Source organism: Anomaloglossus baeobatrachus, chromosome 9 (genome assembly GCF_048569485.1).
Source record: "Anomaloglossus baeobatrachus isolate aAnoBae1 chromosome 9, aAnoBae1.hap1, whole genome shotgun sequence".
NCBI classification, from domain to species: Eukaryota; Metazoa; Chordata; class Amphibia; order Anura; family Aromobatidae; genus Anomaloglossus; species Anomaloglossus baeobatrachus.
Window position 1 is genome coordinate 216,214,884 of NC_134361.1, and position 24,112 is coordinate 216,238,995.

At 50.9% G+C, this 24,112-nt stretch overlaps 1 protein-coding gene across 2 annotated transcripts; it reads right to left on the minus strand.

Moving 5' to 3' along the window:
* Positions 1-6,450: 6,450 nt before the first annotated feature.
* Positions 6,451-20,122, minus strand: ZMYND19 (zinc finger MYND-type containing 19). 2 transcript variants are annotated; one of them, XM_075322953.1, is made up of 6 exons: positions 19,835-20,122; positions 18,971-19,030; positions 17,587-17,693; positions 17,333-17,473; positions 7,352-7,532; positions 6,451-7,077 (listed from the first exon to the last, which is right to left on the minus strand). In XM_075322953.1, exons 1-6 carry the CDS (start codon positions 19,883-19,885, stop codon positions 6,934-6,936), a joined length of 684 nt encoding a protein of 227 aa, XP_075179068.1. In that variant the 5' UTR covers positions 19,886-20,122; the 3' UTR covers positions 6,451-6,933. The 2 variants fall into 2 exon arrangements, with proteins under 2 accessions (XP_075179068.1, XP_075179066.1); XM_075322951.1 differs by lacking the exon at positions 19,835-20,122 and adding an exon at positions 19,169-19,264.
* Between the last annotated feature and the right edge of the window lie 3,990 nt (positions 20,123-24,112).

Consider the following 24,112-nt stretch of genomic DNA (forward strand, 5'->3'; position numbering starts at 1 on the left):
ATACATTACTGATCCTGAGTTACCTCCTGTATTATACTCCAGAGCTGCACTCACTATTCTGCTGGTGCAGTCACTGTGTACATACATTACTGATCCTGAGTTACCTCCTGTATTATACTCCAGAGCTGCACTCACTATTCTGCTGGTGCAGTCACTGTGTACATACATTACTGATCCTGAGTTACCTCCTGTATTATACTCCAGAGCTGCACTCACTATTCTGCTGGTGCAGTCACTGTGTACATACATTACTGATCCTGAGTTACCTCCTGTATTATACTCCAGAGCTGCACTCACTGTTCTGCTGGTGCAGTCACTGTGTACATACATTACTGATCCTGAGTTACCTCCTGTATTATACTCCAGAGCTGCACTCACTATTCTGCTGGTGCAGTCACTGTGTACATACATTACATTACTGATCCTGAGTTACCTCCTGTATTATACTCCAGAGCTGCCCTCACTATTCTGCTGGTGCAGTTACTGTGTACATACATTACATTACTGATCCTGAGTTACCTCCTGTATTATACTCCAGAGCTGCACTCACTATTCTGCTGGTGCAGTTACTGTGTACATACATTACATTACTGATCCTGAGTTACCTCCTGTATTATACCCCAGAGCTGCACTCACTATTCTGCTGGTGCAGTCACTGTGTACATACATTACATTACTGATCCTGAGTTACCTCCTGTATTATACTCCAGAGCTGCACTCTCTGCCTGAAGGTACAGCGTGCAGTCATGTTCTGTGCCCGTGTGCTGCAGCGTATGTATGTAGCAGAGCCAGGATCGTCATGGGCCCTCGTGTGGATTACGTTGGACCTGCAGGGATGTTTGGGATTAATAAATTGGAGAAAAAAGGGTGTTTTTATTTCAAATTAACCCCTTCAGCCCCCGGGCACTTTCAGTTTTTGCGTTTTTGTTTTTTGCTCCCCTTCTTCCGAGAGCCGTAACTTTTTTATTATTCCGTCAATCTTGCCATATGAGGGCTTGTTGTTTGCGGGACGAGTTGTACTTTTAAATGAAACCATAGGTTTTACCATATGGTGTACTGGAAAACAGCAAAAAAACTCCAAGTGTGGAAAAACTGCAAAAAAAAGTGTGATGGCACAATAGTTTTTGGGATATTTTTTTCACAGTGTTCACTATATGATAAAACTGATGTATCTATGTGATGCCTCAGGTCGGTGCGAGTTTGTAGACACCAAACATGTATAGGTTTACTTGTATCTAAGGGGTTAAAAAAAAATTCACAAGTTTGTCCAATAAAAGTGGCGCACGTTTTGCGCCATTTTCCGAAACACGTAGCGTTCTTATTTTTTGGGATCTATGGCTCAGTGATGTCTTATTTTTTGCGTCTCGAGCTGACGTTTCTATTGGTAGCATATTTGCGCAGATGTTACGTTTTGATCGCCTGTTATTGCATTTTGCGTAAAACCTGCGGCGACCAAAAAACGTAATTTTGGCGTTTGGAATTTTTTTGCCACTACGCCGTTTACCAATCAGATTAATTGATTTTATATTTTGATAGATCGAGCATTTCTGAACGCGGCGATACCAAATATGTGTATATTTATTTATTTTTTAACCCTTTAATTTTCAATGGGGGGAAAGGGGGGTGATTTGAACTTTTAGGTTTTTGTTTTTTTTTATTTTTTAAAACTTTTTTTTTTTATTTTACTAGTCCCCCTAGGGGGCTATAGCGATCAGCAATCCGATCGCTCTTATCTATCTGCTGATCACAGCTGTAAACAGCAGATTCACTCACTTTGGTTTTCCCTCTGCTCTCGGCCGAGGGAAAACGAAAGTGAAACATCATAGCAGCAGGCGTCATCACATGACCCTGTGCTACGATGGCAATCACCGATAGTCACGTGATAACGCACGTGACTTCCGGTGGGGGCGGCGGTAAGTAGAAAACATGGCCGCGCGCATTTAGATCTTACTGCCAGACTTTAAGATTTAAGGGGTTAATGGCCGCGGGTGGAAGCGATTCCACCCGCGGCTAGCAGGCACACATGTCAGCTGTTGAAAACAGCTGATATGTGTGCCGACCAACGCCGCCTGCCCGCGGCAGGGGGCAGGGCTTAACGGGACACGATCCTTAACGGATAGATCCGTCCAAGGTTGTGAAGGGGTTAAAGGTCTTTTTTTCAGTGTTTGTTTTTATTTCTTTTCCCTTACAGATTAGTAATGGGGGGGGTCTCAGACTCCTCTCATTACTTTGAAAAAAAAACAAGAAAGCGGCACTAAATGTGCACTACAGCACTAAAAATTCCAAACTGTACTTTTTATTAAAATTTAAGATTTTTGGCAAAAAAAAATGCAATTTTTTTAGCTACCCCGCCACGTCACGGCAAATCTTCTGGGGACAGTCCTACTCTAAAATATTTTTATATAAAGTGTTCCATACGGCCTCACACATTAAAGAGTCGTGGCTATGGGCGGGACAGGTCCAAGCAAATGTTGCTGGAAGTAAATAGCCTGTGGACAGGGCCTGATGACTGAATGTGAACAGTCACCAATCGCCAAAATCAAGACAGGTGGAATACTGCCCCAATGAGATTTGCTGTGACGTGGCGGGGTAGCTCAAGAAATTGCAATTTTTTGCCAAAAATCTCAAATTTTAATAATAAGTACAGTTTGGAATTTTTCGTGCAGTGGTGCACATTTAGTGCTGGCTTTCTTGTTTTTTTCCTCTCATTACTAATCTAGGGCTTAGTGGCAGCTTTGAGCTAGTATAAGACCCCGATTGTCACCGCACCAGGTGAATCAGGATGAACCGGGTTAGGCCGGTTTCACATTTGCATCGTTTTGACGGAAACGTAATCCAGCACAGATGCAGTACAGTTCATTTATTTACAGTGGAAGTGCGACACCATGTGGTTATGAGATTCATACACAACCCGCATGTGTCCACATGGTGCCGCAATTCCACTGTAAATAAATGAACTGTACTGCATCTGTGCTGGATTCCGTTTCCGTCAAAACGACACAAATGTGAAACCGGCCTTAAGCACCAGAATTGTTGCATCTAATGGATGCCACAATTCCAGGCGGCAGCTGCAGGCTGCTATTTTTAGGCTGGGGGGACCCAATCACAATTGATCTCCCCAGCCAGAGACTTCAATTATTTGTAATTAAATGCGGCTTTTTTTTTTAAATTATTTAATTACAAATTCTTGAATTCTCTGGCTGGGGAGATGAATTGTGATTGGGTCCCCCCAGCCTAAAAATAGCAGCCCGCAGCTGCCTGGAATTATGGCATCCATCAGATGCAACAATTCTGGTGCTTAAGGCTGGTTTCACATTTGCGTCATTTTGACGGAAACTGAATCCAGCACAGATGCAGTACAGTTCATTTATTTACAGTGGAAGTGAAACACCATGTGGTTATGTGCTTCATACACAACCCGCATGTGTCCACATGGTGCCGCGCTTCCACTGTAAATAAATGAACTGTACTGCACCTGTGCTGGATACAGTTTCCGTCAAAACGACGCAAATGTGAAACCGGCCTTAAGCACCAGAATTGTTGCATCTAATGGATGCGAGGGCGGCACGGTAGCTCAGTGGTTAGCATTTCAGTCTTGTCATGGCTCAGTAGCATTGCAATCTTGCAGCGCTGGGGTCCTAGGTTCAAATCCCACCAAGGACACCATCTGCAAAGAGTTTGTATGTTCTCCCAGTGTTTGCGTGGGTTTCCTCCCACACTCCAAAGACAAATAGATAGGGACTTTAGATTGTAAGCCTCAATGGGGAGAGTGTTCCTGATGTATGTAAAGTGCTGTGGAATATGTTAGAACTATATAAAATTAAAGTTGTTTTCTTTTTTTTTTTGATGCGACAATTCCAGGCAGCTGCAGGCTGCTATTTTTAGGCTTGGGGGGACCCAATAACAATTGATCTCTCCAGCCTGAGAATTCCATTTTTTGTAATTAAATAATTTTAAAAAAGCCGCATGTGGTTCCTCTTATTTTGATACACAGCCAAAATAAGCACACGGCTGGGAGCTGAAGCCTGTAGCCATGGGCTTTATCTGTTCTATGTATCTTAATATGAGGAGACCCTACAACAATTTTTTATTTTTATACCAGTATAGGGACGCAGATTCCAGCCAATCACAGACGTTGTCACACAGGGTGAGGGAGCAGTCTGACTGCAACTAATCACATGCCAGTAATAGTGAAAGAAAAGATCTCCAGCGTCCAAATGCATAAAATCAATTTTTTTTATTCCAAAAATTAAAATCCAAAATACAGGACTTGATCCCAAATAGTAAGAGCAATTACAAATGCATTTCTAATCGCTCTTACTATTTGGGATCAAGTCCTGTATTTTGGATTTTAATTTTTGGAATAAAAAAAATTGATTTTATGCATTTGGACGCTGGAGATCTTTTCTATTTCAAATCCCATGCCAGGACTGTCAGTGGGCGGGGAAAGTTGTGAATATGCATGAGGGTTAATGAGCGGCCCTGGAAGTAGTGTTAAAGTCGCGCAAGAGACTAAGTATAAGGCTGAACTCAGACGAGCGTATGGCATCCGATGCGACATGGGGAGTGTCATGCGACTGTGATCCGATCCTGCAATCAGGTCACAGCTGTGAAGCTGAGTGCGGGTGCTGCGGAGGAGAGGGAGGGGTTAATCCCTCCCATCTCCTCCATTGTCCGCCTGTGCGTACATCGCACTGCACTGGGATAACCTCAGAGTGCGGTCAGATGCATCTCTCGCACCCATTCACTTGAATAGGTGCGAGACATACGGTTTGCGCAGAAAATTGCAGCATGTTGGCGCTTTTCTCGCATCCAGAATCTGACCAACTGCTCTCCCTCATTGACTAACATAGGTCAGAGTGCAATGTGAGATTCTCGCATTACACTCGTCTGATAATCACACTTGTGTAAGCGTGCCCCAACACTCCTGCTTTCTTCCATTTTCCTTTAATTATCCAGGTGTCTGAGTCCGAACAGTTACACGGAGTACTCAATGTTCGGGGTCCGTGTACATATACTAGGCATCCGGTATGGACCCCCAACTTTACAGTTTGGTTTTTCCCATCACTACTTATTAGAGACCCGTGAGCTGCCGCATTATCAAATACTCCAGGGAGAGACGCCGCACCCCCCCGACCAGCACCTATTGAACTCTGATGAGTGGACGGGTCCCCCACCAATCGCCCGCACACCACTTTTTTTACGATTAGGCAGATAAAAAGCGATTTGTAGGGGTCCCGTGCACTGACCCGGCTGAGGGTCGAGAATCCTGAGAAACAATTTATCAGACGTTCTGGGATTGTAACAATAAGCAGCAGTGCGGCGTTGTATGATATTTCTGCCTCCAGAGCAGCGCTCTCAGCAGTAGTTGCATAAATGGTCCCGTGCTCTATAGGGAGAATTCTTAGCCCCTTTAACAGATCGGTGGGGTCCTCACTAACCCATCAGAGGGGCCGATCCCAGAGATCGGTGGGGTCCTCACTAACCCATCGGACGGGCCGATCCCAGAAATCAGTGGGGTCCTCACTAAACCATCCAAAGGATCGATCCTGGAGATCGGTGGGAACTTCACTAACCCATCGGAGGGGCCAATCCCAGAGATCAGTGAGAACCTCACTAACCCATCCAAAGGATCGATCCCGGAGATCGGTGGGGTCCTCACTAACCCATCGGAGGAGCCGATCCCGGAAATCGGTGGGGTCCTCACTAACCCATCCAAAGGATCGATCCCGGAGATGGGTAGGGTCCTCACTAACCCATCGGAGGAGCCGATCCTGGAGATGGGTGGGGTCCTCACTAACCCATTGGAGGGGCTGATGCTGGAGATCAGTGGGAACCTCACTAACCCATCAGAGGGGCCGACCCTGGAGATCGGTGGGGTCCTCACTAACCCATCGGAGGAGCCGATCTTGGAGATTCGTGGGGTCCTCACTAACCCATCCGAGGGGGCCGATCCCGGAGATCGTGGGGTCCTCACTAACCCATCGGAGGGGCCGATCCTGGAGATCGGTGGGGTCCTCACTAACCCATCCGAGGGGCCGATCCTGGAGATCGTGGGGTCCTCACTAACCCATCCGAGGGGCCGATCCTGGAGATCGGTGGGGTCCTCACTAACCCATCCGAGGGGCATATCCTGGAGATCAGTGGGGTCCTCACTAACCCATCAGAGGGGCCGATCCTGGAGATCGGTGGGGTCCTCACTAACCCATCCGAGGAGCCGATCCTGGAGATCGTGGGGTCCTCACTAACCCATCGGAGGGGCCGACCCCGGAGATCGGTGGGGTCCTCACTAACCCATCGGAGGAGCCGTCCCTGGAGATCGGTGGGGTCCACACTAACCCATCCAAAGGATCGATCCCAGAGATCAGTGGGAACCTCACTAATCCATCCGAGGGGCCGATCCTGGACCCCTCAGCCCCCATCACCCCCCAAAGCACCACACCAGCCGCCTCCCATCTACTTCTCTTTTATTTTACATGCATAATACTTCAGATCCCGTTGACCGGACTTTATGCATCAGATGGTTTGTGCCTCATTCCCCGAGAGCTGGTGTAAAAAAAACAAAAACAAAAAAACAAAAAAGAAAAGAAAAAATGGGCACAAAAAAAAAACCAAAACAAAAAGGCGAATCCGAGAGCCTGAAACATTATAAAAGGACATAAGAACTGTACAGAAAACTATACAAACAACATAAATTACAAGCCCCCCCCCCCGGCCGGAGCGGCGGCCCCCCAATACTGGAGCGGAGGCTCCCGCAGGAGTCCAGGCGGCGGTGCAGCCTCCGTCCTCTCAAGCCTCACAGGATCCATCGTCCGTGCCTCTGGCGTCCGCGCCCAGTCACTCGCACGTGTGCAAAAAAGACACAACATCCCGGCCTCCATGTCCAACAGTAATGGAGCGAGTACAGCGAAGAGGATCAGCGGCGGCGGCGAGTCACCGCTCCGGGTCCGGCTCGCAGTGCATGATCCGGATCTTCTCCGAGCAGTGCTTTTTGTGCGCCGGCCAGTCTTTCTGTTGGCACTGCGTACCACAGTATCTCGCTAGTTGGCATCTGCCGCAAATATTAAATTCACGTAACTGCAAAGAAACAAAAAAATACATTGATTTATGGCTCCGAGGACAAATTTTAACCATTATTTTACAAAACGGGAATATCCCTTTAAATAGGATTGTGCTGCAATACCAGGAGTGGCCATCTGCAAAGGGGGGGCGCTGTTTGTGCAATTAGCAGGGGAACACAGCACAATACAGGCCTCACGAGGTCACCACATCCCGGCCCCCCTGAAGGTCTCCCCAGGACACCCCATCAGCCCTCCATGGACCCCCAGCATCCCCGGAGTCTGGCACGCACCTGTTTCTCCATCATTGTACATGGCGGGTAGTGACATTCGTAGTAGGTGCAGGAATTCTCCTCTTCCCGGACGACTTCTCCGTTGGCGTTGTAGCAGCGGGTGACGTTCAGCAGCGGGAACAAGTCTTCAATGGGGTCAGTGGGGAGCTGCTGTATGGCCAGCCAATAGAGGGACTGCTCCCTGCGGAGGAAGAGGGGCACACAGCTAGAGTGAGCGCAGCTCTGGAGTAAAATACATGTCACTCAATAATGTGTCTACACAGTGGCTGCATCAACAGAATAGTGATTGCAGCTCTGGAGTATAATACAGGAGGTAACTCAGGATCAGTAATGTAATGTATGTACACAGTGACTGCACCAGCAGAATAGTGAGTGCAGCTCTGGAGTATAATACAGGAGGTAACTCAGGATCAGTAATGTAATGTATGTACACAGTGACTGCACCAGCAGAATAGTGAGTGCAGCTCTGGAGTATAATACAGGAGGTAACTCAGGATCAGTAATGTACACAGTGACTGCACCAGCAGAATAGTGAGCGCAGCTCTGGAGTATAATACATTACATTAATGATCCTGAGTTACATTCTGTATGTACACAGTGACTGCCCCAGCAAAATAGCGAGTGCAGCTCTGGAGAATAATACAGGAGGTAACTCAGGATCAGTACAGGATAAGTAATGTAATGTATGTACAGTGACTGCACCAACAGAATAGTGAGTGCAGCTCTGGAGAATAATACAGGAGTGTGAGGCAAATCCCGGGATATGAAGATGAATTATGACTCCAGTCATAATCCCTCATCACTCCCTGGCAGTGCCCCCTCCCTTCTTGTTCTCAGTGTTCCACTTACACCTCCATGGCCATGTCCTGTGATATGGAAATTAGGTGGCTTGGGGACAATGGACACAGGATGACTCCCTGCCGTGACCCTGTAGTGGGGGCTGCTAGCTAGTTAGCAAGGCTATGGAAATAGCCAGACAGAACGACTCCAGTAAAAAATGGTTCATATCTCGCAAGCCATATTTCCGATAAATATGGCAACCATAAAAATGGTGTCTCCGCATGCGGACGATGCTGGCACACCCTTTTTATGGGAGCAGGACATTGGGAAATGCCCCAGGCGTGATATCAGCCAATGGGGAACTGGCAGACAGGTCATGAGTCCCCTCGTTCTGTAGCTAAATTCATAACTGTCACAATGAGAGCATTGGCGTCCGCCTACGACGCTCCCAGGCAAAGTTATGGCCCATATTCCATGTTGTGGATTGTCCATAACTCAAGCCAGGGGTGGAGCAGTGCTCCCTCTGAGGTCACTAAGGTAGGAGGGGACCTGGATTTGCCCAGGTTGATAACCCTACTTCGGCCATTTTCCAGTGTTCTTTTCGCTGGGGGCACGTGTAGGAAACATCTGTGGGAAGGATCCTAGAAACCTGGGTACAGCGCCCCCCTGTGGCCAGACGCAACAAGGTAACTGCTGGAACTGTGTATGCCTGTTTGTAACCCATGCTTTGATTGTAACTGTACTCTGACATATGTATATTCTGTAGATTCCCTATTGTATATATTGTAGTTTCTAGTGTGCTTTAGGCTGATTAAATTATATAATTAATCTTGGGCTGTTCTGTTATCTCGATCTTGAATCCCACGTCTGTGTGTTCGGCTAATAGTTACCGTGAAGCGGTTGGTGGCAGCGAGTTGTGCCAAGGATTATTGTGGGGAGGCCAGTGAGATTCGGGGAGATTTTATATATTCCGCCCGCGGAGGTCGGGGGAATATATACCCTACTCTCACCGGGGACCCTTCAATAATCGGCATAAGTAGTATAGCGGCCTCCTTGCTTATTGTCGGGCAATTCCATAATTGGCCTGACTATAAGAGGGGCGCTAGAGAGCGCGTCACGTGCTCTGTCTGTCTGTCGGTCGGGAGGTATAAAGGAGGGGTGACCCCCACTTGTTACCCCCCGATTGTGACGTACTGGTAGCCAGCGCGGGGGATTTCTGAGTGACCCCCCCGGTGGTTTGTGACATATTGGTGGCATAGCGGTGGGATCGAGATAATAGTGTGTGTGAGTGTGAGACCCATACTCCCAGACACTAAAGACTGCCTGCAGCAGCTGTGGCTGCTGGGGTCTTCAGACTAGCTCAACACTAGAGTGTCAGAGTGCAGATGCTGTAAGGTGTGTGGAGGCATCAGGTGTCAGTTCTGTGTCAGTGACCAAAAGTCTGCAAGAATGGCTGATGGCACCAGGAGCAGAGCTATGCAACTGGCCAATGCTAAGGCAGGAGCCGAAGAGAGGGAGGACGGCGCTGTGGACAGCAATGGGGAGGTTGCCCGCGAGTCCTCCAGGAGCTCGACGCCAGAAAACCGTTCTGCCGAGGACATTGCGCAACCTGGCACTGCTGGACAAGATGAGGAGGAGCTCACCCAAGGTTCCTCAACGAGCCAGATGCCAGCCCTCCGCTCTGAAAGGGACAGTGAATCGCCTAGCTCTGCAGCGTGCCGCAGATCACCACGTGCCATTCCACCGAGCCTGGGAGGCTCGGATAGCCTTCTTCAAATGGCTATGGCCCTTCTCCAGGCTGGAGACCAGAAGGGCTACAAGGAACTCCTGGCAGAGCGCAGGGCAGAGCAGCAGGCAGCGCGTGACGCTGAGGCTGCGGAGCGGCACGCAGAGCGTGAGGCTGCGGAGCGAGAGCGGCAGGCAGCGCGTGAAGAGCGAGAGCGACAGGCAGACCGTGACTACCAGCTGCAGCTAGCTCAGCTCCGGCCCTCATCAGCCACATGTGACCTTCGAGACACCAAACTTCCAAAGGTCCGTGTTGAGGACTTCCCAGTGCTGGAGAAGGATGGAGACTTGGACTCTTTCTTGACTGCTTTTGAACGGACTTGCTTGCAGCACCATCTGGACAAGGACCAGTGGGCCAAATACCTGACCCCCCGTTTAAGGGGTAAGGCCCTGGATATCCTTGGGGACTTGCCTGCTGAGGCAGATCAGGGCTACGACACCATCAAGCGGGCCCTGATCCAACAGTACAACCTCACTCCAGAGTCCTACCGCAAGAAGTTCCGGAGCCTACAGAAGGGACCAAAGGACTCCTGGGCTGACCACCGGCGGGCACTTGCCCGAGCTGCCGACCACTGGACCCAAGGCCTGCAGCTTTCCACCGGACCGGAGATCCTGGACTTGTTCATCACGGAGCAACTCTTGTGGAACTGCCCTGAGGATCTCCGCCAGTTCATCCGAGACCAGAAGCCAAAGGGGTCCACGGCTACAGCTGCCCTTGCCGATGACTACACCAACAACCGGGCCCCTGAGGCCAGGAGAGCGGCCACCAGCAGCACCTGGAGAGGGGGTAAGATGAATTCTGCGACTGCCCCACCTGCCCCTAGACTGCAGGGGGTGTCCCCCTCAACTCCCCTCTCCAGGCCCGTGGCGGAACCAAGACGGTGCCACCAGTGCAACCTACCTGGACACTTCAAGGCCATGTGCCCTCAGCGTCCCAAGGCCCCGGCTCCGTCCCCGTCCCAAGGGCCGCCCAAGGTGTATTGTGTGGGTGGGGGTGGTGGTAGGTCCCTGGACAGCTTCCAACCTGTCACCGTCGGCCGGTCTGTGACCATAGGACTGCGAGACAGCGCCTCGGAGGTGACTCTGGTGCGGCCTGAGATGGTGTCCCCCCAAGACTTGATCCCTGGAAAAACCCTCGCTGTCTCCGGGATTGGAGGCACTGACCCGGCGCTGCCTGTTGCTGACATTTATGTGGACTGGGGCGCAGGGCGGGGGGTGAGGGAGGTGGGGGTAACTGATCGGATCCCTGCAAACGTGCTACTTGGGACAGATTTGGGGCAGATAACCTCCCAGTTTGGGCCCCCCCCAAGGGCTGAACCTTCAGCCCGTACTGACATGACTCCTAACAATGTTAATGTGTTATCTATGAATGATGTAAGGGAGGAGGGAGTGAACTCTGATATTTCTGCTTGCATAGACACCATAGACACACACTCAGCTGCAGCTGTGACAGGGGAGGGGTTCAGAGAAAGGTGTGGCAATGCCTCTACAAGTAACCAGCCTGTGAGCTGGGATCTGTTGCCCTCTGCAGGGATAAGCAGAGAGCAGGGTGCTGCAGGGGGAGGACCAGTGTGTGGGGTGGGGGCTACCACAGCAAATGTGGGGTCCCCAGAGATTTCACAGCGGGGTTCTGTTGCTGCAGGAGGGGAACAGGCAGGTGAGATTGGGGCCGGTCCAGGAGCGGAAGTGCTCCCAGGTAAGATCTCGGTGCATGGTTCCCCCACAACCGGGGTGTCAGGAAGCCAGGTAGGTCTGCCTGAACCGGCGACTTGGTCAGGAACGGAGGAGGAGCAGGCACGACCCACGGTCGCAGCGGCTGTGGCCGCTGTCACCCGCAGTGGGAGTGCTGGAAGCCAAGGGGCCTCCCAGAGGTCCGATAGCTCTTCCCCTTCTGACCCAGTGGCAGCCGAGTCAGGTGGAGGCCAGGACACAGGTCCCGGGGTACTGACCGAAGATGTGACAGTCTCGTCGATTCTGGCCACATCTAGTCAGGGGTTTCAGGCAGCGTTAGAAGCTGACGACAGCCTGAAAGCTCTTAAGGAGCAGGCGGCACAGCCTCCCTCGGACTCGGACCCGGAGCGAGTGGTCTGGGACCAAGGACGGCTGTACCGGGCCACGGTCCAGCAGGGTTCACCGGAGGCGTGGCCCAGGGACCGACAGTTGGTGGTACCCTATCCGTTCCGGACGGAGTTGTTGCGGATCGCACATGAGATTCCGATGGCCGGACACCTAGGGATCGCTAAGACCAAGGCCAGGTTAAACCAGCATTTCTACTGGCCAAAAATGGGGGCCGATGTGGCTGCCTACTGCCGTTCGTGTGAAACCTGTCAGAGAGTGGGGAAGGCGGGGCCACGCCCCAAAGCCCCACTGGTATCTCTGCCAATCATCGATGAGCCTTTCAGGAGGGTGGCTGTGGATCTGGTCGGCCCGCTGGCCATCCCCAGCAGCTCCGGGAAACGCTTCATACTGACGGTAGTGGACTATGCCACCCGGTACCCAGAAGCAGTGGCCTTGTCGTCCATTCGGGCTGACAAGGTGGCCACCGCATTGCTGGAGATTTTCTCCCGAGTGGGTTTTCCCCAGGAAATGCTCACTGACCGGGGGACCCAATTCATGTCCCAGCTGATGGAGGCCCTCTGTAAGCAAGTCCAGGTGCGACATCTGGTGGCCAGCCCGTACCATCCACAGACTAATGGCCTGTGCGAGCGGTTCAATGGCACCTTAAAGCAGATACTTAAGATGTTGGTCGACTCCCATGGGCGTGACTGGGAGCGGTATCTCCCACACCTGTTATTTGCTTACCGGGAGGTTCCACAGGCCTCAACAGGATTCTCACCGTTTGAGCTCCTGTACGGGCGACGTGTGCGGGGCCCCCTGGCTCTGGTGAAAGAGGCTTGGGAAGGGGATTTGGCCACCCCTGGAGTGTCGGTTATCGAGTATGTCATGCGCTTCCGGGACAAAATGCAGGCCTTGACGCAACTGGTACACGACAATATGGCTCAAGCCCAGGCCGATCAGAAGCGTTGGTACGACCAGAACGCTTGTGAGAGGACCTACCAAGTGGGTCAAAAGGTGTGGGTACTGGTCCCCGTACCACAGGACAAGCTTCAGGCAGCCTGGGAAGGCCCATACCTCGTGTACCAGCAGCTCAACCCTGTGACGTACCTGGTCACCCTGGACCCTGCCCGTGGAAGGCGGAAGCCCTTCCATGTGAACATGATGAAGGCACATCATGAGCGGGAGGCATGTGCGCTCCCCGTGTGCAACCTGCCCGAGGAGGGAGAAGCGGAAACCCTCTTGGATATGCTAGCCCAGGTTAGGGCAGGCGGATCCATTGAGGATGTGGAGGTTGGCCACCAGCTCTTGGAAGACCAACGGTCCCAGCTGTGGGCCACCCTCCTCCCCTTCCGGGGGTTGTTTACCAACCAGCCCGGAAGGACTGACTTGGCTGTCCATCACGTGGACACTGGGGATCATCCCCCGATCCGGCGTTCAGCATATCGGGTCTCCCTGGAGGTGCAGCAACACATGCGCCAGGAGATTGACGAGATGCTGAAGCTGGGGGTGATCCAGGCATCCAACAGCGCTTGGGCCTCGCCTGTAGTCCTCGTCCCTAAGAAGGACCGAACCACTCGGTTCTGCGTGGACTACAGGGGGCTCAATGCGGTCACGGTCGCCGATGCGTACCCAATGCCACGCATCGATGACCTGCTCGATCAGTTGGCCGGGGCTCAGTACCTGACCATCATGGATCTGAGCCGGGGATATTGGCAGATCCCCCTGACTCGCAAGGCCAGGGAACGCTCTGCCTTTATTACCCCATTTGGACTGTACGAGTCCACGGTGATGCCATTCGGGATGAGGAATGCCCCTGCCACTTTCCAGCGGATGGTCAACACCCTGCTCAAGGGACTTGAAGGGTACGCGGCCGCGTACCTGGATGACATTGCCGTCTTCAGTCCCACCTGGGAGGACCACCTAGAGCATCTAGCACAGGTGCTCAGGCGGATCCACCGGGCAGGTTTGACCATCAAGCCGGGAAAGTGTCAGCTGGCCATGAGCGAGGTCCAGTACCTCGGTCACCGGGTAGGTGGGAGAACACTGAAGCCCGAGCCTGAGAAAGTGGAAGCCATCGCATCCTGGCCCACCCCCAGGACCAAGAAGCAGGTGATGTCCTTCTTGGGGACCGCTGGGTACTATAGGAGGTTTGTTCCATGCTATAGTAGCCTGGCAAAGCCCTTGACGGACCTCACCAAGAAGAAGCTGCCCTCTGCAGTCGATTGGACAATGGACTGCGAGACAGCCTTCCGGGCCCTAAAGGACGCCCTGTCCAGCCCGCCCGTGCTACAGGCAGCCGACTTCACGCGGCCGTTTGTAGTACAGACCGACGCCAGTGACTTCGGCCTCGGTGCGGTGCTCAGCCAGGTGGACTCTGCGAGCCAAGAGCACCCAGTCTTGTACCTGAGCAGGAAGCTGTTACCAAGGGAAGTTGCCTATTCCACGATGGAGAAGGAGTGCCTGGCCATAGTGTGGGCCCTGCAGCGTCTGCAACCCTATCTATACGGGCGCCACTTCATCGTGGAGACGGACCACAATCCCCTCAGCTGGTTGCACACCGTCTCTGGGACGAATGGGCGATTGTTGCGATGGAGCCTTGCGCTCCAGCAATACAACTTCACCATTCGCCACAAAAGGGGCCGTGACCACGGTAACGCAGACGGGCTGTCCCGACAAGGAGAGGTCGCGGACGGGCGCACGGGGGAACACCGGAGTGTGCTGCCCCCTAGCGCCCTCAAAAGGGGGGAGGTGTGAGGCAAATCCCGGGATATGAAGATGAATTATGACTCCAGTCATAATCCCTCATCACTCCCTGGCAGTGCCCCCTCCCTTCTTGTTCTCAGTGTTCCACTTACACCTCCATGGCCATGTCCTGTGATATGGAAATTAGGTGGCTTGGGGACAATGGACACAGGATGACTCCCTGCCGTGACCCTGTAGTGGGGGCTGCTAGCTAGTTAGCAAGGCTATGGAAATAGCCAGACAGAACGACTCCAGTAAAAAATGGTTCATATCTCGCAAGCCATATTTCCGATAAATATGGCAACCATAAAAATGGTGTCTCCGCATGCGGACGATGCTGGCACACCCTTTTTATGGGAGCAGGACATTGGGAAATGCCCCAGGCGTGATATCAGCCAATGGGGAACTGGCAGACAGGTCATGAGTCCCCTCGTTCTGTAGCTAAATTCATAACTGTCACAATGAGAGCATTGGCGTCCGCCTACGACGCTCCCAGGCAAAGTTATGGCCCATATTCCATGTTGTGGATTGTCCATAACTCAAGCCAGGGGTGGAGCAGTGCTCCCTCTGAGGTCACTAAGGTAGGAGGGGACCTGGATTTGCCCAGGTTGATAACCCTACTTCGGCCATTTTCCAGTGTTCTTTTCGCTGGGGGCACGTGTAGGAAACATCTGTGGGAAGGATCCTAGAAACCTGGGTACAGCGCCCCCCTGTGGCCAGACGCAACAAGGTAACTGCTGGAACTGTGTATGCCTGTTTGTAACCCATGCTTTGATTGTAACTGTACTCTGACATATGTATATTCTGTAGATTCCCTATTGTATATATTGTAGTTTCTAGTGTGCTTTAGGCTGATTAAATTATATAATTAATCTTGGGCTGTTCTGTTATCTCGATCTTGAATCCCACGTCTGTGTGTTCGGCTAATAGTTACCGTAAATCGGTTGGTGGCAGCGAGTTGTGCCAAGGATTATTGTGGGGAGGCCAGTGAGATTCGGGGAGATTTTATATATTCCGCCCGCGGAGGTCGGGGGAATATATACCTTACTCTCACCGGGGACCCTTCAATAATCGGCATAAGTAGTATAGCGGCCTCCTTGCTTATTGTCGGGCAATTCCATAATTGGCCTGACTATAAGAGGGGCGCTAGAGAGCGCGTCACGTGCTCTGTCTGTCTGTCGGTCGGGAGGTATAAAGGAGGGGTGACCCCCACTTGTTACCCCCCGATTGTGACGTACTGGTAGCCAGCGCGGGGGATTTCTGAGTGACCCCCCCGGTGGTTTGTGACAAGGAGGTAACTCAGGATCAGTAATGTAATGGTTGTACACAGTGACTGCACCAGCAGAATAATGAGTGCAGCTCTGGAGAATAATACAGGAGGTAACTCAGGATCAGTAATGTAATGTATGTACACAGTGACTACCCCAGCAGAATAGTGAGTGCAGCTCTGGAGTATAATACAGGAGGCAACTCAGGATCAGTAATCTAATGTATGTACACAGTGACTGCACCAGCAGAATAGTGAGTGCAGCTCTGGAGAATAATACAGGAGGTAACTCAGGATCAGTACAGGATAAGTAATGTAATGTATGTACAGTGACTGCACCAACAGAATAGTGAGTGCAGCTCTGGAGTATAATACAGGAGGCAACTCAGGATCAGTAATCTAATGTATGTACACAGTGACTGCACCAGCAGAATAGTGAGTGCAGCTCTGGAGTATAATACAGTAATGTATGTACACAGTGACTGCACCAGCAGAATAGCGAGTGCAGCTCTGGAGAATAATACAGGAGGTAACTCAGGATCAGTAATGTAAAGTATGTACACTGTGACTGCACCAGCAGAATAGTGAGTGCAGCTCTGGAGTATAATACAGGAGGTAACTCAGGATCAGTACAGGATAAGTAATGTAATGTATGTACATAGTGACTGCACTAGCAGAATAGTGAGCGCAGCTCCGGAGTATAATACATGTCACTGAGCATGATTAAAGTACGATATGTACACAGTGACTGCACCAACAGAATAGTGAGTGCAGCTCTGGAGAATAATACAGGAGGTAACTCAGGATCAGTAATGTAATGTATGTACACAGTGACTGCACCAGCAGAATAGTGAGTGCAGCTCTGGAGAATAATACAGGAGGTAACTCAGGATCAGTAATGTAATGGTTGTACACAGTGACTACCCCAGCAGAATAGTGAGTGCAGCTCTGGAGTATAATACAGGAGGCAACTCAGCATCAGTAATCTAATGTATGTACACAGTGACTGCACCAGCAGAATAGTGAGTGCAGCTCTGGAGTATAATACAGGAGGCAACTCAGGATCAGTAATGTAATATATGTACACAGTGACTGCACCAGCAGAATAGTGAGTGCAGCTCTGGAGTATAATACAGTAATGTATGTACACAGTGACTGCACCAGCAGAATAGTGAGTGCAGCTCTGGAGTATAATACAGGAGGCAACTCAGGATCAGTAATGTAATATATGTACACAGTGACTGCACCAGCAGAATAGTGAGTGCAGCTCTGGAGTATAATACAGTAATGTATGTACACAGTGACTGCACCAGCAGAATAGTGAGTGCAGCTCTGGAGTATATCATTACCTCTGCTTGCTGGACACTTCTTCTACCTCGGGTTTCCAGCCCCAAGGAAGCACCTGCAGATTGTCCAGTCGGTTATCCACAGTGATGCCGTTGAGGTGCAGGACCTGGAAGCCGGGGGCGATGCCTCCTTTATGCCTCTGCCTGAAAATAAAGCAGATATAAGAAATGACGACAGCAGGAAATTAACACATGAAGTGCTGGCAGCTATTAAACCATGGTGCCAAGATGAATACCCGGGGGAGGGGGGAACTCACCACAGCAGCTCGTGCAGCAGGCGCCCCGACCCGCGCCCCTTGAACTTCTCAAATGCGTAAGCGAAGATCTTCGCACCATTCCCATCAGCGTCCACCTCCATCCGAGCCTGGAAAGGGGGAGAGGGGCAAAGTTAGCAGAATGTTACCCTCCGGACCCCCGCGTCGTGGCTGACGTCTGGTCCCGGCTGCTGCTCATCTACAGCTCTCACTTTACTCACTTGTTGGGAGTTGTAGTCCATGTAAACATCAGAATGACGGGGCGACCCCTGCTGGTGAACTGCAGAATTACCGAGGGGCAGTCTATATAAGAGGGTCCCCTATATCACCGAGGGAGGTCTATATAAGGGGGTCCCCTATAACACCCGAGGGAGGTCTATATAAGAGGGTCCCCGTATCACCGAGAGATCTATATAAGGGGTCCCCTATAACACCGAGGGAGGTCTATATAAGGGGGTCCCCCGTATTGCCAATGGGCAGTCTAACTAGGGGGTCCCCATACTACCGAGGGGCTGTCTAACTAGGGGGTCCCCATACTACCGAGGGGCTGTCTAACTAGGGGGTCCCCATACTACCGAGGGGCTGTCTAACTAGGGGGTCCCCATACTACCGAGGGGCTGTCTAACTAGGGGGTCCCCATACTACCGAGGGGCTGTCTAACTAGGGGGTCCCCATACTACCGAGGGGCTGTCTAACTAGGGGGTCCCCATACTACCGAGGGGCTGTCTAACTAGGGGGTCCCCATACTACCGAGGGGCTGTCTAACTAGGGGGTCCCCATACTACCGAGGGGCTGTCTAACTAGGGGGTCCCCATACTACCGAGGGGCTGTCTAACTAGGGGGTCCCCATACTACCGAGGGGCTGTCTAACTAGGGGGTCCCCATACTACCGAGGGGCTGTCTAACTAGGGGGTCCCCATACTACCGAGGGGCTGTCTAACTAGGGGGTCCCCATACTACCGAGGGGCTGTCTAACTAGGGGGTCCCCATACTACCGAGGGGCTGTCTAACTAGGGGGTCCCCATACTACCGAGGGGCTGTCTAACTAGGGGGTCCCCATACTACCAAGGGGCTGTCTAACTAGGGGGTCCCCATACTACCAAGGGGCTGTCTAAATAGGGGGTCCCCATACTACCAAGGGGCTGTCTAAATAGGGGGTCGCCATATTACCAAGGAGCGGTCTAAACAGGGGGTCTCCATAATATCGAGAGGTCTAAATAGGGGGTCCCCATAATACCGAGAGGTCTAAATAGGGGGTCCCCATAATACCGAGGGGAGGTCTATATAAGGGGGTCCCCGTATTACCGAAGGGTGGTATATATAAGGGGGTCCCCATATTATTGAGGGGTGGGCTATGACCCAGAGCGGCTATAATAGAACTGCTTACTTCAAATGAATAGTTGTCCACCAGGGGGATGTCCTGCTCGTCGATCAGCGTGTACTTTATCTGGGGGCACAGAAACATCGGGTTAGTGATAAAGAATTTTATAACCTTCTCGTTAGTATCTCTGCTTGCTGTCAAAAAACAAAAAAACAGCAGTAAGCAAATCGTTCTCACAGCTGAGGGTTTGTTACAGTTACATACAGTCCAGCACGTGTGTGAGGGTTTGTTACAGTGTATCGGTCTGGAGATCGGCAGGTCCATTCACTGACAGGCGGCAGAGGTGAGGAGGGTCGGAGGCTCCTGCCGTGGATGTGACAAAAGGTCTGTGGGACGCCGGCAGTTCCAGGTACGGACACACCCAGCGTGTGGGAACAATCTCCACATCTTACACAATCCCAAAACTAACACCACCCCCAGCACGGCGGCAGCGGGCGGAGGACACGAGGGGAGTTATAGTTGTGGAGGATGACAGCCTTCATGAATAACCCTGCAGGCTATTGCTCACTGTTATCAGGCTGCAACCCCCCCCTCTGAACACAGGGGGCTGTATGTAATCATGTATACAGGCAGTTCAGCCCCGGACACGGCGCCCCCTGCTGGTGGTGCAGATTAGCACATTGATGTAGTAGCAGATGTGACCACCAGAGGGCGCAGTAGACGTGCAGATCTGCAGACAGCGCCGGGCGCCCCCATGTGGTCACTCACCGGTAACTACACGCCGAGCAGGGGGAGGCGCTAACGAGTCCCCTCCCACTAGAGGGTGTGTCCACACGAGACCTACGTATCGGCGCGTGTCGCCCGACAATTACCCCCGATATATCGCCACCCGGGGTCTGATCGTCCGGTGCCGTGATCCGGGGAGCTCACCTTACCGGCCACCCGGCCGAGGCGCACGATGCCAAGCTTGAAATCAGTCATGGTCGGTGTGAGGGGAGGGAGTGACCGCCAGACGCACGCCGCTCTCGCCTGCTCGTCCGCCGCTGCCTTCCTCGGTTACGCCACGTCTTCGGGATAACGAGCCCCTTCCACTTCGCCGGTAACGTGGAGGATCGGCCAACCGGGCTCTCCCCGACGCCACACGAGGGAGACCTGGGATGCCACGCACCGCCTCTCCCCGACCGCGCTCCCAGGCGACTCCCAGAAGGGGCGGGGCCCGACACTCGCTCTGACCAATCATAGAACTCAGCGAACGAAAGGCTATTGCGCGCGGCCGGTACACGCCAGCCAATCAGCGTGCGTAGTAGGCGGGACTTGACGCTTAGCTCTGACATCACAAATAGAAGAGGCGGAGCCCCGGAATATTGACGTCAGTTTCGCGGGAAAAAAAAAAAAGAATAATGTATCTGGGCGCCAAAAAGTGACGTCAGCGCTGGAGGAACAGGTGTCACGATTTAAAGGGCCAGTGCAGGTCGGTCCGGTAATCACGTGACTTATCCAGAAGCGAACAGACGGTGCGGACGGTTTTGGATTCTTCCCAATTTCCTCTTTTGGGAGGTTCTTGTTGTATTTTCTTTTCTTACCTACATGTATTTAGGGTGAAAGATAATTTTTGCATTTGCATTTTTTTTTAACCATTTTGCTCCATTTTAGCTTTTTGTTTCCTTTCTATTCAATGTCAATGTGATAAATCAGCCGAAAAAGACATAATAAAATACAAGTGACATGTCGGAACAGGAGCTCACTGATGTATTCTCAGTTAACTCAATCTACAGCCGACAATACAGAGTAACACTGAGGCTGCAGGAGGCGAACGGTGCAAGGTTTGTAATGGAGCCAAGTGAAGGTCTAACTGCTGCGATGTGTCCCTATATGAAAACCGATTTACAGGATGGCACTGAGCGCAGCGCTCTGCCCTGTCCGACAGTTAGTATTCAATCAAGGAGTGGGGGGGGGGGAATATGCTACCGCCCCTTTAAATTTTACTGGCACTTGCCCTGAGTCCCAGTGATCAGAATTAGACCCCACTGATGGAGCTGGGATCCCTGTCCTCTAACTAGATGGGATTTATTTATTTTCTGCGATGTGTCCCTATAAGAAAACCGATTCCACAGGATGGCACTGAGCGCAGCACTCTGCCCTGTCCCACAGTTTGTATTCAATCAAGGAGTGGGGGGGGGGGGGGGAATATGCTACCGCCCCTTTAAATTTTACTGGCATTTGCCCTGAGTCCCAGTGATCAGAATTAGACCCCACTGATGGAGCCAGGATCCCTGTCCTCTAACTAGATGGGATTTATTTATTTATTTTTTTCTGTGATGTGTCCCTATAAGAAAACCAATTCCACAGGATGGCACTGAGTGCAGCGCTCTGCCCTGTCTGACAGTTCGTATTCAATCAAGGGGTGGGGGGGAATATGCTACCGCCCCTTTAAATTTTACTGGCATTTGCCCTGAGTCCCAGTGATAATCAGACTCCACTGATGGAGCCGGGATCCCTGTCCTCTAACTAGATGGGATTTATTTTTTTTTTTTTCTTCTGTAGCTGATGGGGCTGAGTGTCTGCGCTCAGCCCGCTCCTGTGCGGCAGATCTACGCCAGGTAACACGGCCGCCCGGACAGGAGACAGTCACTCCTAATTCACACATTCATTTTTTTTCCCGGAAACAAAATTAGTGATAGTCATCTGATTTTTTTTTTTTACTTTTACCATTTCCTCATGTAAAATGTAAACCAAAAACTAACGCATTTCCCAGGAAACGTGGAAACCTTCAGTGAGCTCCCACTTTTTTTTTTTTTATCCCATTCACTTAAATGGAGATTGGATCAAAATGGAAAGCGCCAAATGTTCCCAGATGATGCGAGCGGCGATGGTTGCGTCACTTCCCACGCCCCTTTAATTATACAGCGGAGGAGCCATGGCCGCCACTTACAGAGCTATAATCCAGAGTGCGAGGAGAATCTATTTGCTACAATGTATCAGTTTAGAAGAAAACAGAATTTTCCTGACTGGATACAATTGTAACAGACCCTCAGCTGTGACGGAGGCAGCCGTACGGGTGATATGTGCAGTTTTTCGTCAGGTTTCTCCTCTCAAACAAGACATATTGTAATAATAATATTTATTCATTTATATAGCGCTATTAATTCCACAGCGCTTTACATACATTGGCAACTCTGTCCCCATTGGGGCTCACAATCTAGAGTCCCTATCTGTATGTTTTTGGAGTGTGGGAGGAAACCCATACAAACACAGTTACACACATTACTCTTGCCAGGTTGTTTCTGGGAGCGGGTTACCCCTTTAAATTTTCCCAGTCTCCATTTTTATCCTCCGGCCACAGGTAGCTTCTTCTGTCCGCTCCTTCCTGCAGAATCAATCATGTACCCTGACTGCATAAATATTTGTAGTCTGTAACCATGGAGACACATAGCCATGCATAGGAGCTGCGTACACAAAACGGTGGGTTTTTAATATTGATAGGAGCATCATAGCAATGTATTGACCCCTTATACCCGGAGCTAGGAAGGGCTGATGGTGCTGATCAGGGACACAGGGCGCAGGTTTTCCTTCATTTTGGCCATTGCTATCACATCAGAGCGGCCACACGAATTTTTCCTCTACATCAACAGGAACAAGGCGACCAGATCCACAACCATTCACCGCTGGAGACCGCATGAGTGATTCTGAGAACGCTGACCCCGCAGGACTATTCTCTAAACCTCGCTACCGCCAGGGACACAAACTGCTGATGGCAGACCTATCCCGGGAGCGCAGGGCATTACAGACCAATATCTGCCCAACCCAGGCATATGACTAACCCTGGAAACCCCTACTATCTTTAATAGACCCCCCCAAACCCTGTGACGTGTGAAAGGACGGACCGGGTCCAGGACCGGGTCCAGGACCGGGTCCAGGACCCTCTGAATTATCACATCCCCTCCTAAATATGCACAAATCTAAAATATACTTAGTGTTCATGGGTAAATATATTTTTAGTGATGTTTTAGTAAATCGTTTTGTCCCATTTGGTTTTTACAGGCAGTTTGTTCACATGTAGGCATAAAATCAGCTAAGAAAAGTTATAAACTCCTGTTGAAAGAGCAAGTTCACTGATAGATTCTCAGTTAACTCCTTCTGCAACTAGAAAATTGACCGTGCAACACAGAAGGTGCAAAAATTATTTTCAGGCAGGACAGTACCTAACTAGTTTAAGGCTCTGTGCCCATGCTGCAGATTTTAATGCAGATTTTCAGAAAACTGCACCAATATCTGCATGTCCTTTGTGAAGGCAGCAAAATCTTTAAAAATTTAGAAGTGCTTTGTCCATATAGAGTATTTTTCCCTTGTGTATTTGGTGCAGATTTATTTTTTTCTGCACCAAATATGCAAGGGAAAAATAAGCAACATGGGTACAGGACTTCTGAGGTTTCATAGACTTTGCTGGCTTCACACTGGACATGCAGATTTTGCTGCAGATTTCTGAAAATATGCATCAAAACTACACAGCGTGGGCACTGGGCCTAAAGGGAATCAGTCACCAGGTTTTTGCCACATAATCAAGAGCAGCATAACATAAGGGCAGAGATCCTGATGTCAGCGATCACTCACTGGGCTGCTTGTGTAGTATTGACACATCACTGGTTAATCAGCAGCAGATCATCATTACAGGACTACTTTGTGCACTGCAGGTAGTCCAGCATATTCATGAGCTCTATTATTGCAGCAGAAAATCTCAAATGGCTCAGTGACATCGCTGGAATCAGGGTCTCTGTCTCTACATTATACTGCTCTAAAAAGCCGCAAAAACCTGGTGACAGGTATCCTTAGGTGTGACTGCGTTGTAATACCATACACAGCCACTATTAAATGGATGGCGCCGTGGATAGTAAACAGTGGATAGCGCAGCAAGGAGTAAAGCACCATGCACGCTTCCATCAGTCATCAGAGCACCTGCACTCAGAAGATAATATAATATTCATTTATATAGCGCTATTAATTCCACAGCGCTTTACATACATTGGCAACACTGTCCCCATTGGGACTCACAATCCAGAGTCCCTATCTGTAGGTCTTTGGGAGGAAACCGGAGAATCCGGAGGAAACCCACGCAAACACGGGGAGTACATACAAACTCCTTGCAGATTGTGTCCTTTGTGGGATTTCAACCAAGGACCCCAGCGCCGCAAGCCTGCAGGGCTAACCACT

Excerpts from the sequence above, each read along its gene's own strand:
- ZMYND19 (XM_075322951.1), bottom strand. The coding sequence starts at position 19,228 with ATGGACCTGCCGATCTCCAGACCGATACACTGTAACAAACCCTCACAC. Across the intron at positions 19,031-19,168 it reads CCTCACACACGTGCTGGACT|ATAAAGTACACGCTGATCGA; the intron begins GTATGTAACTGT and ends CTGTGCCCCCAG. Across the intron at positions 7,533-17,332 it reads GAAGTGTCCAGCAAGCAGAG|GGAGCAGTCCCTCTATTGGC; the intron begins GTAATGATATAC and ends CTTCCTCCGCAG.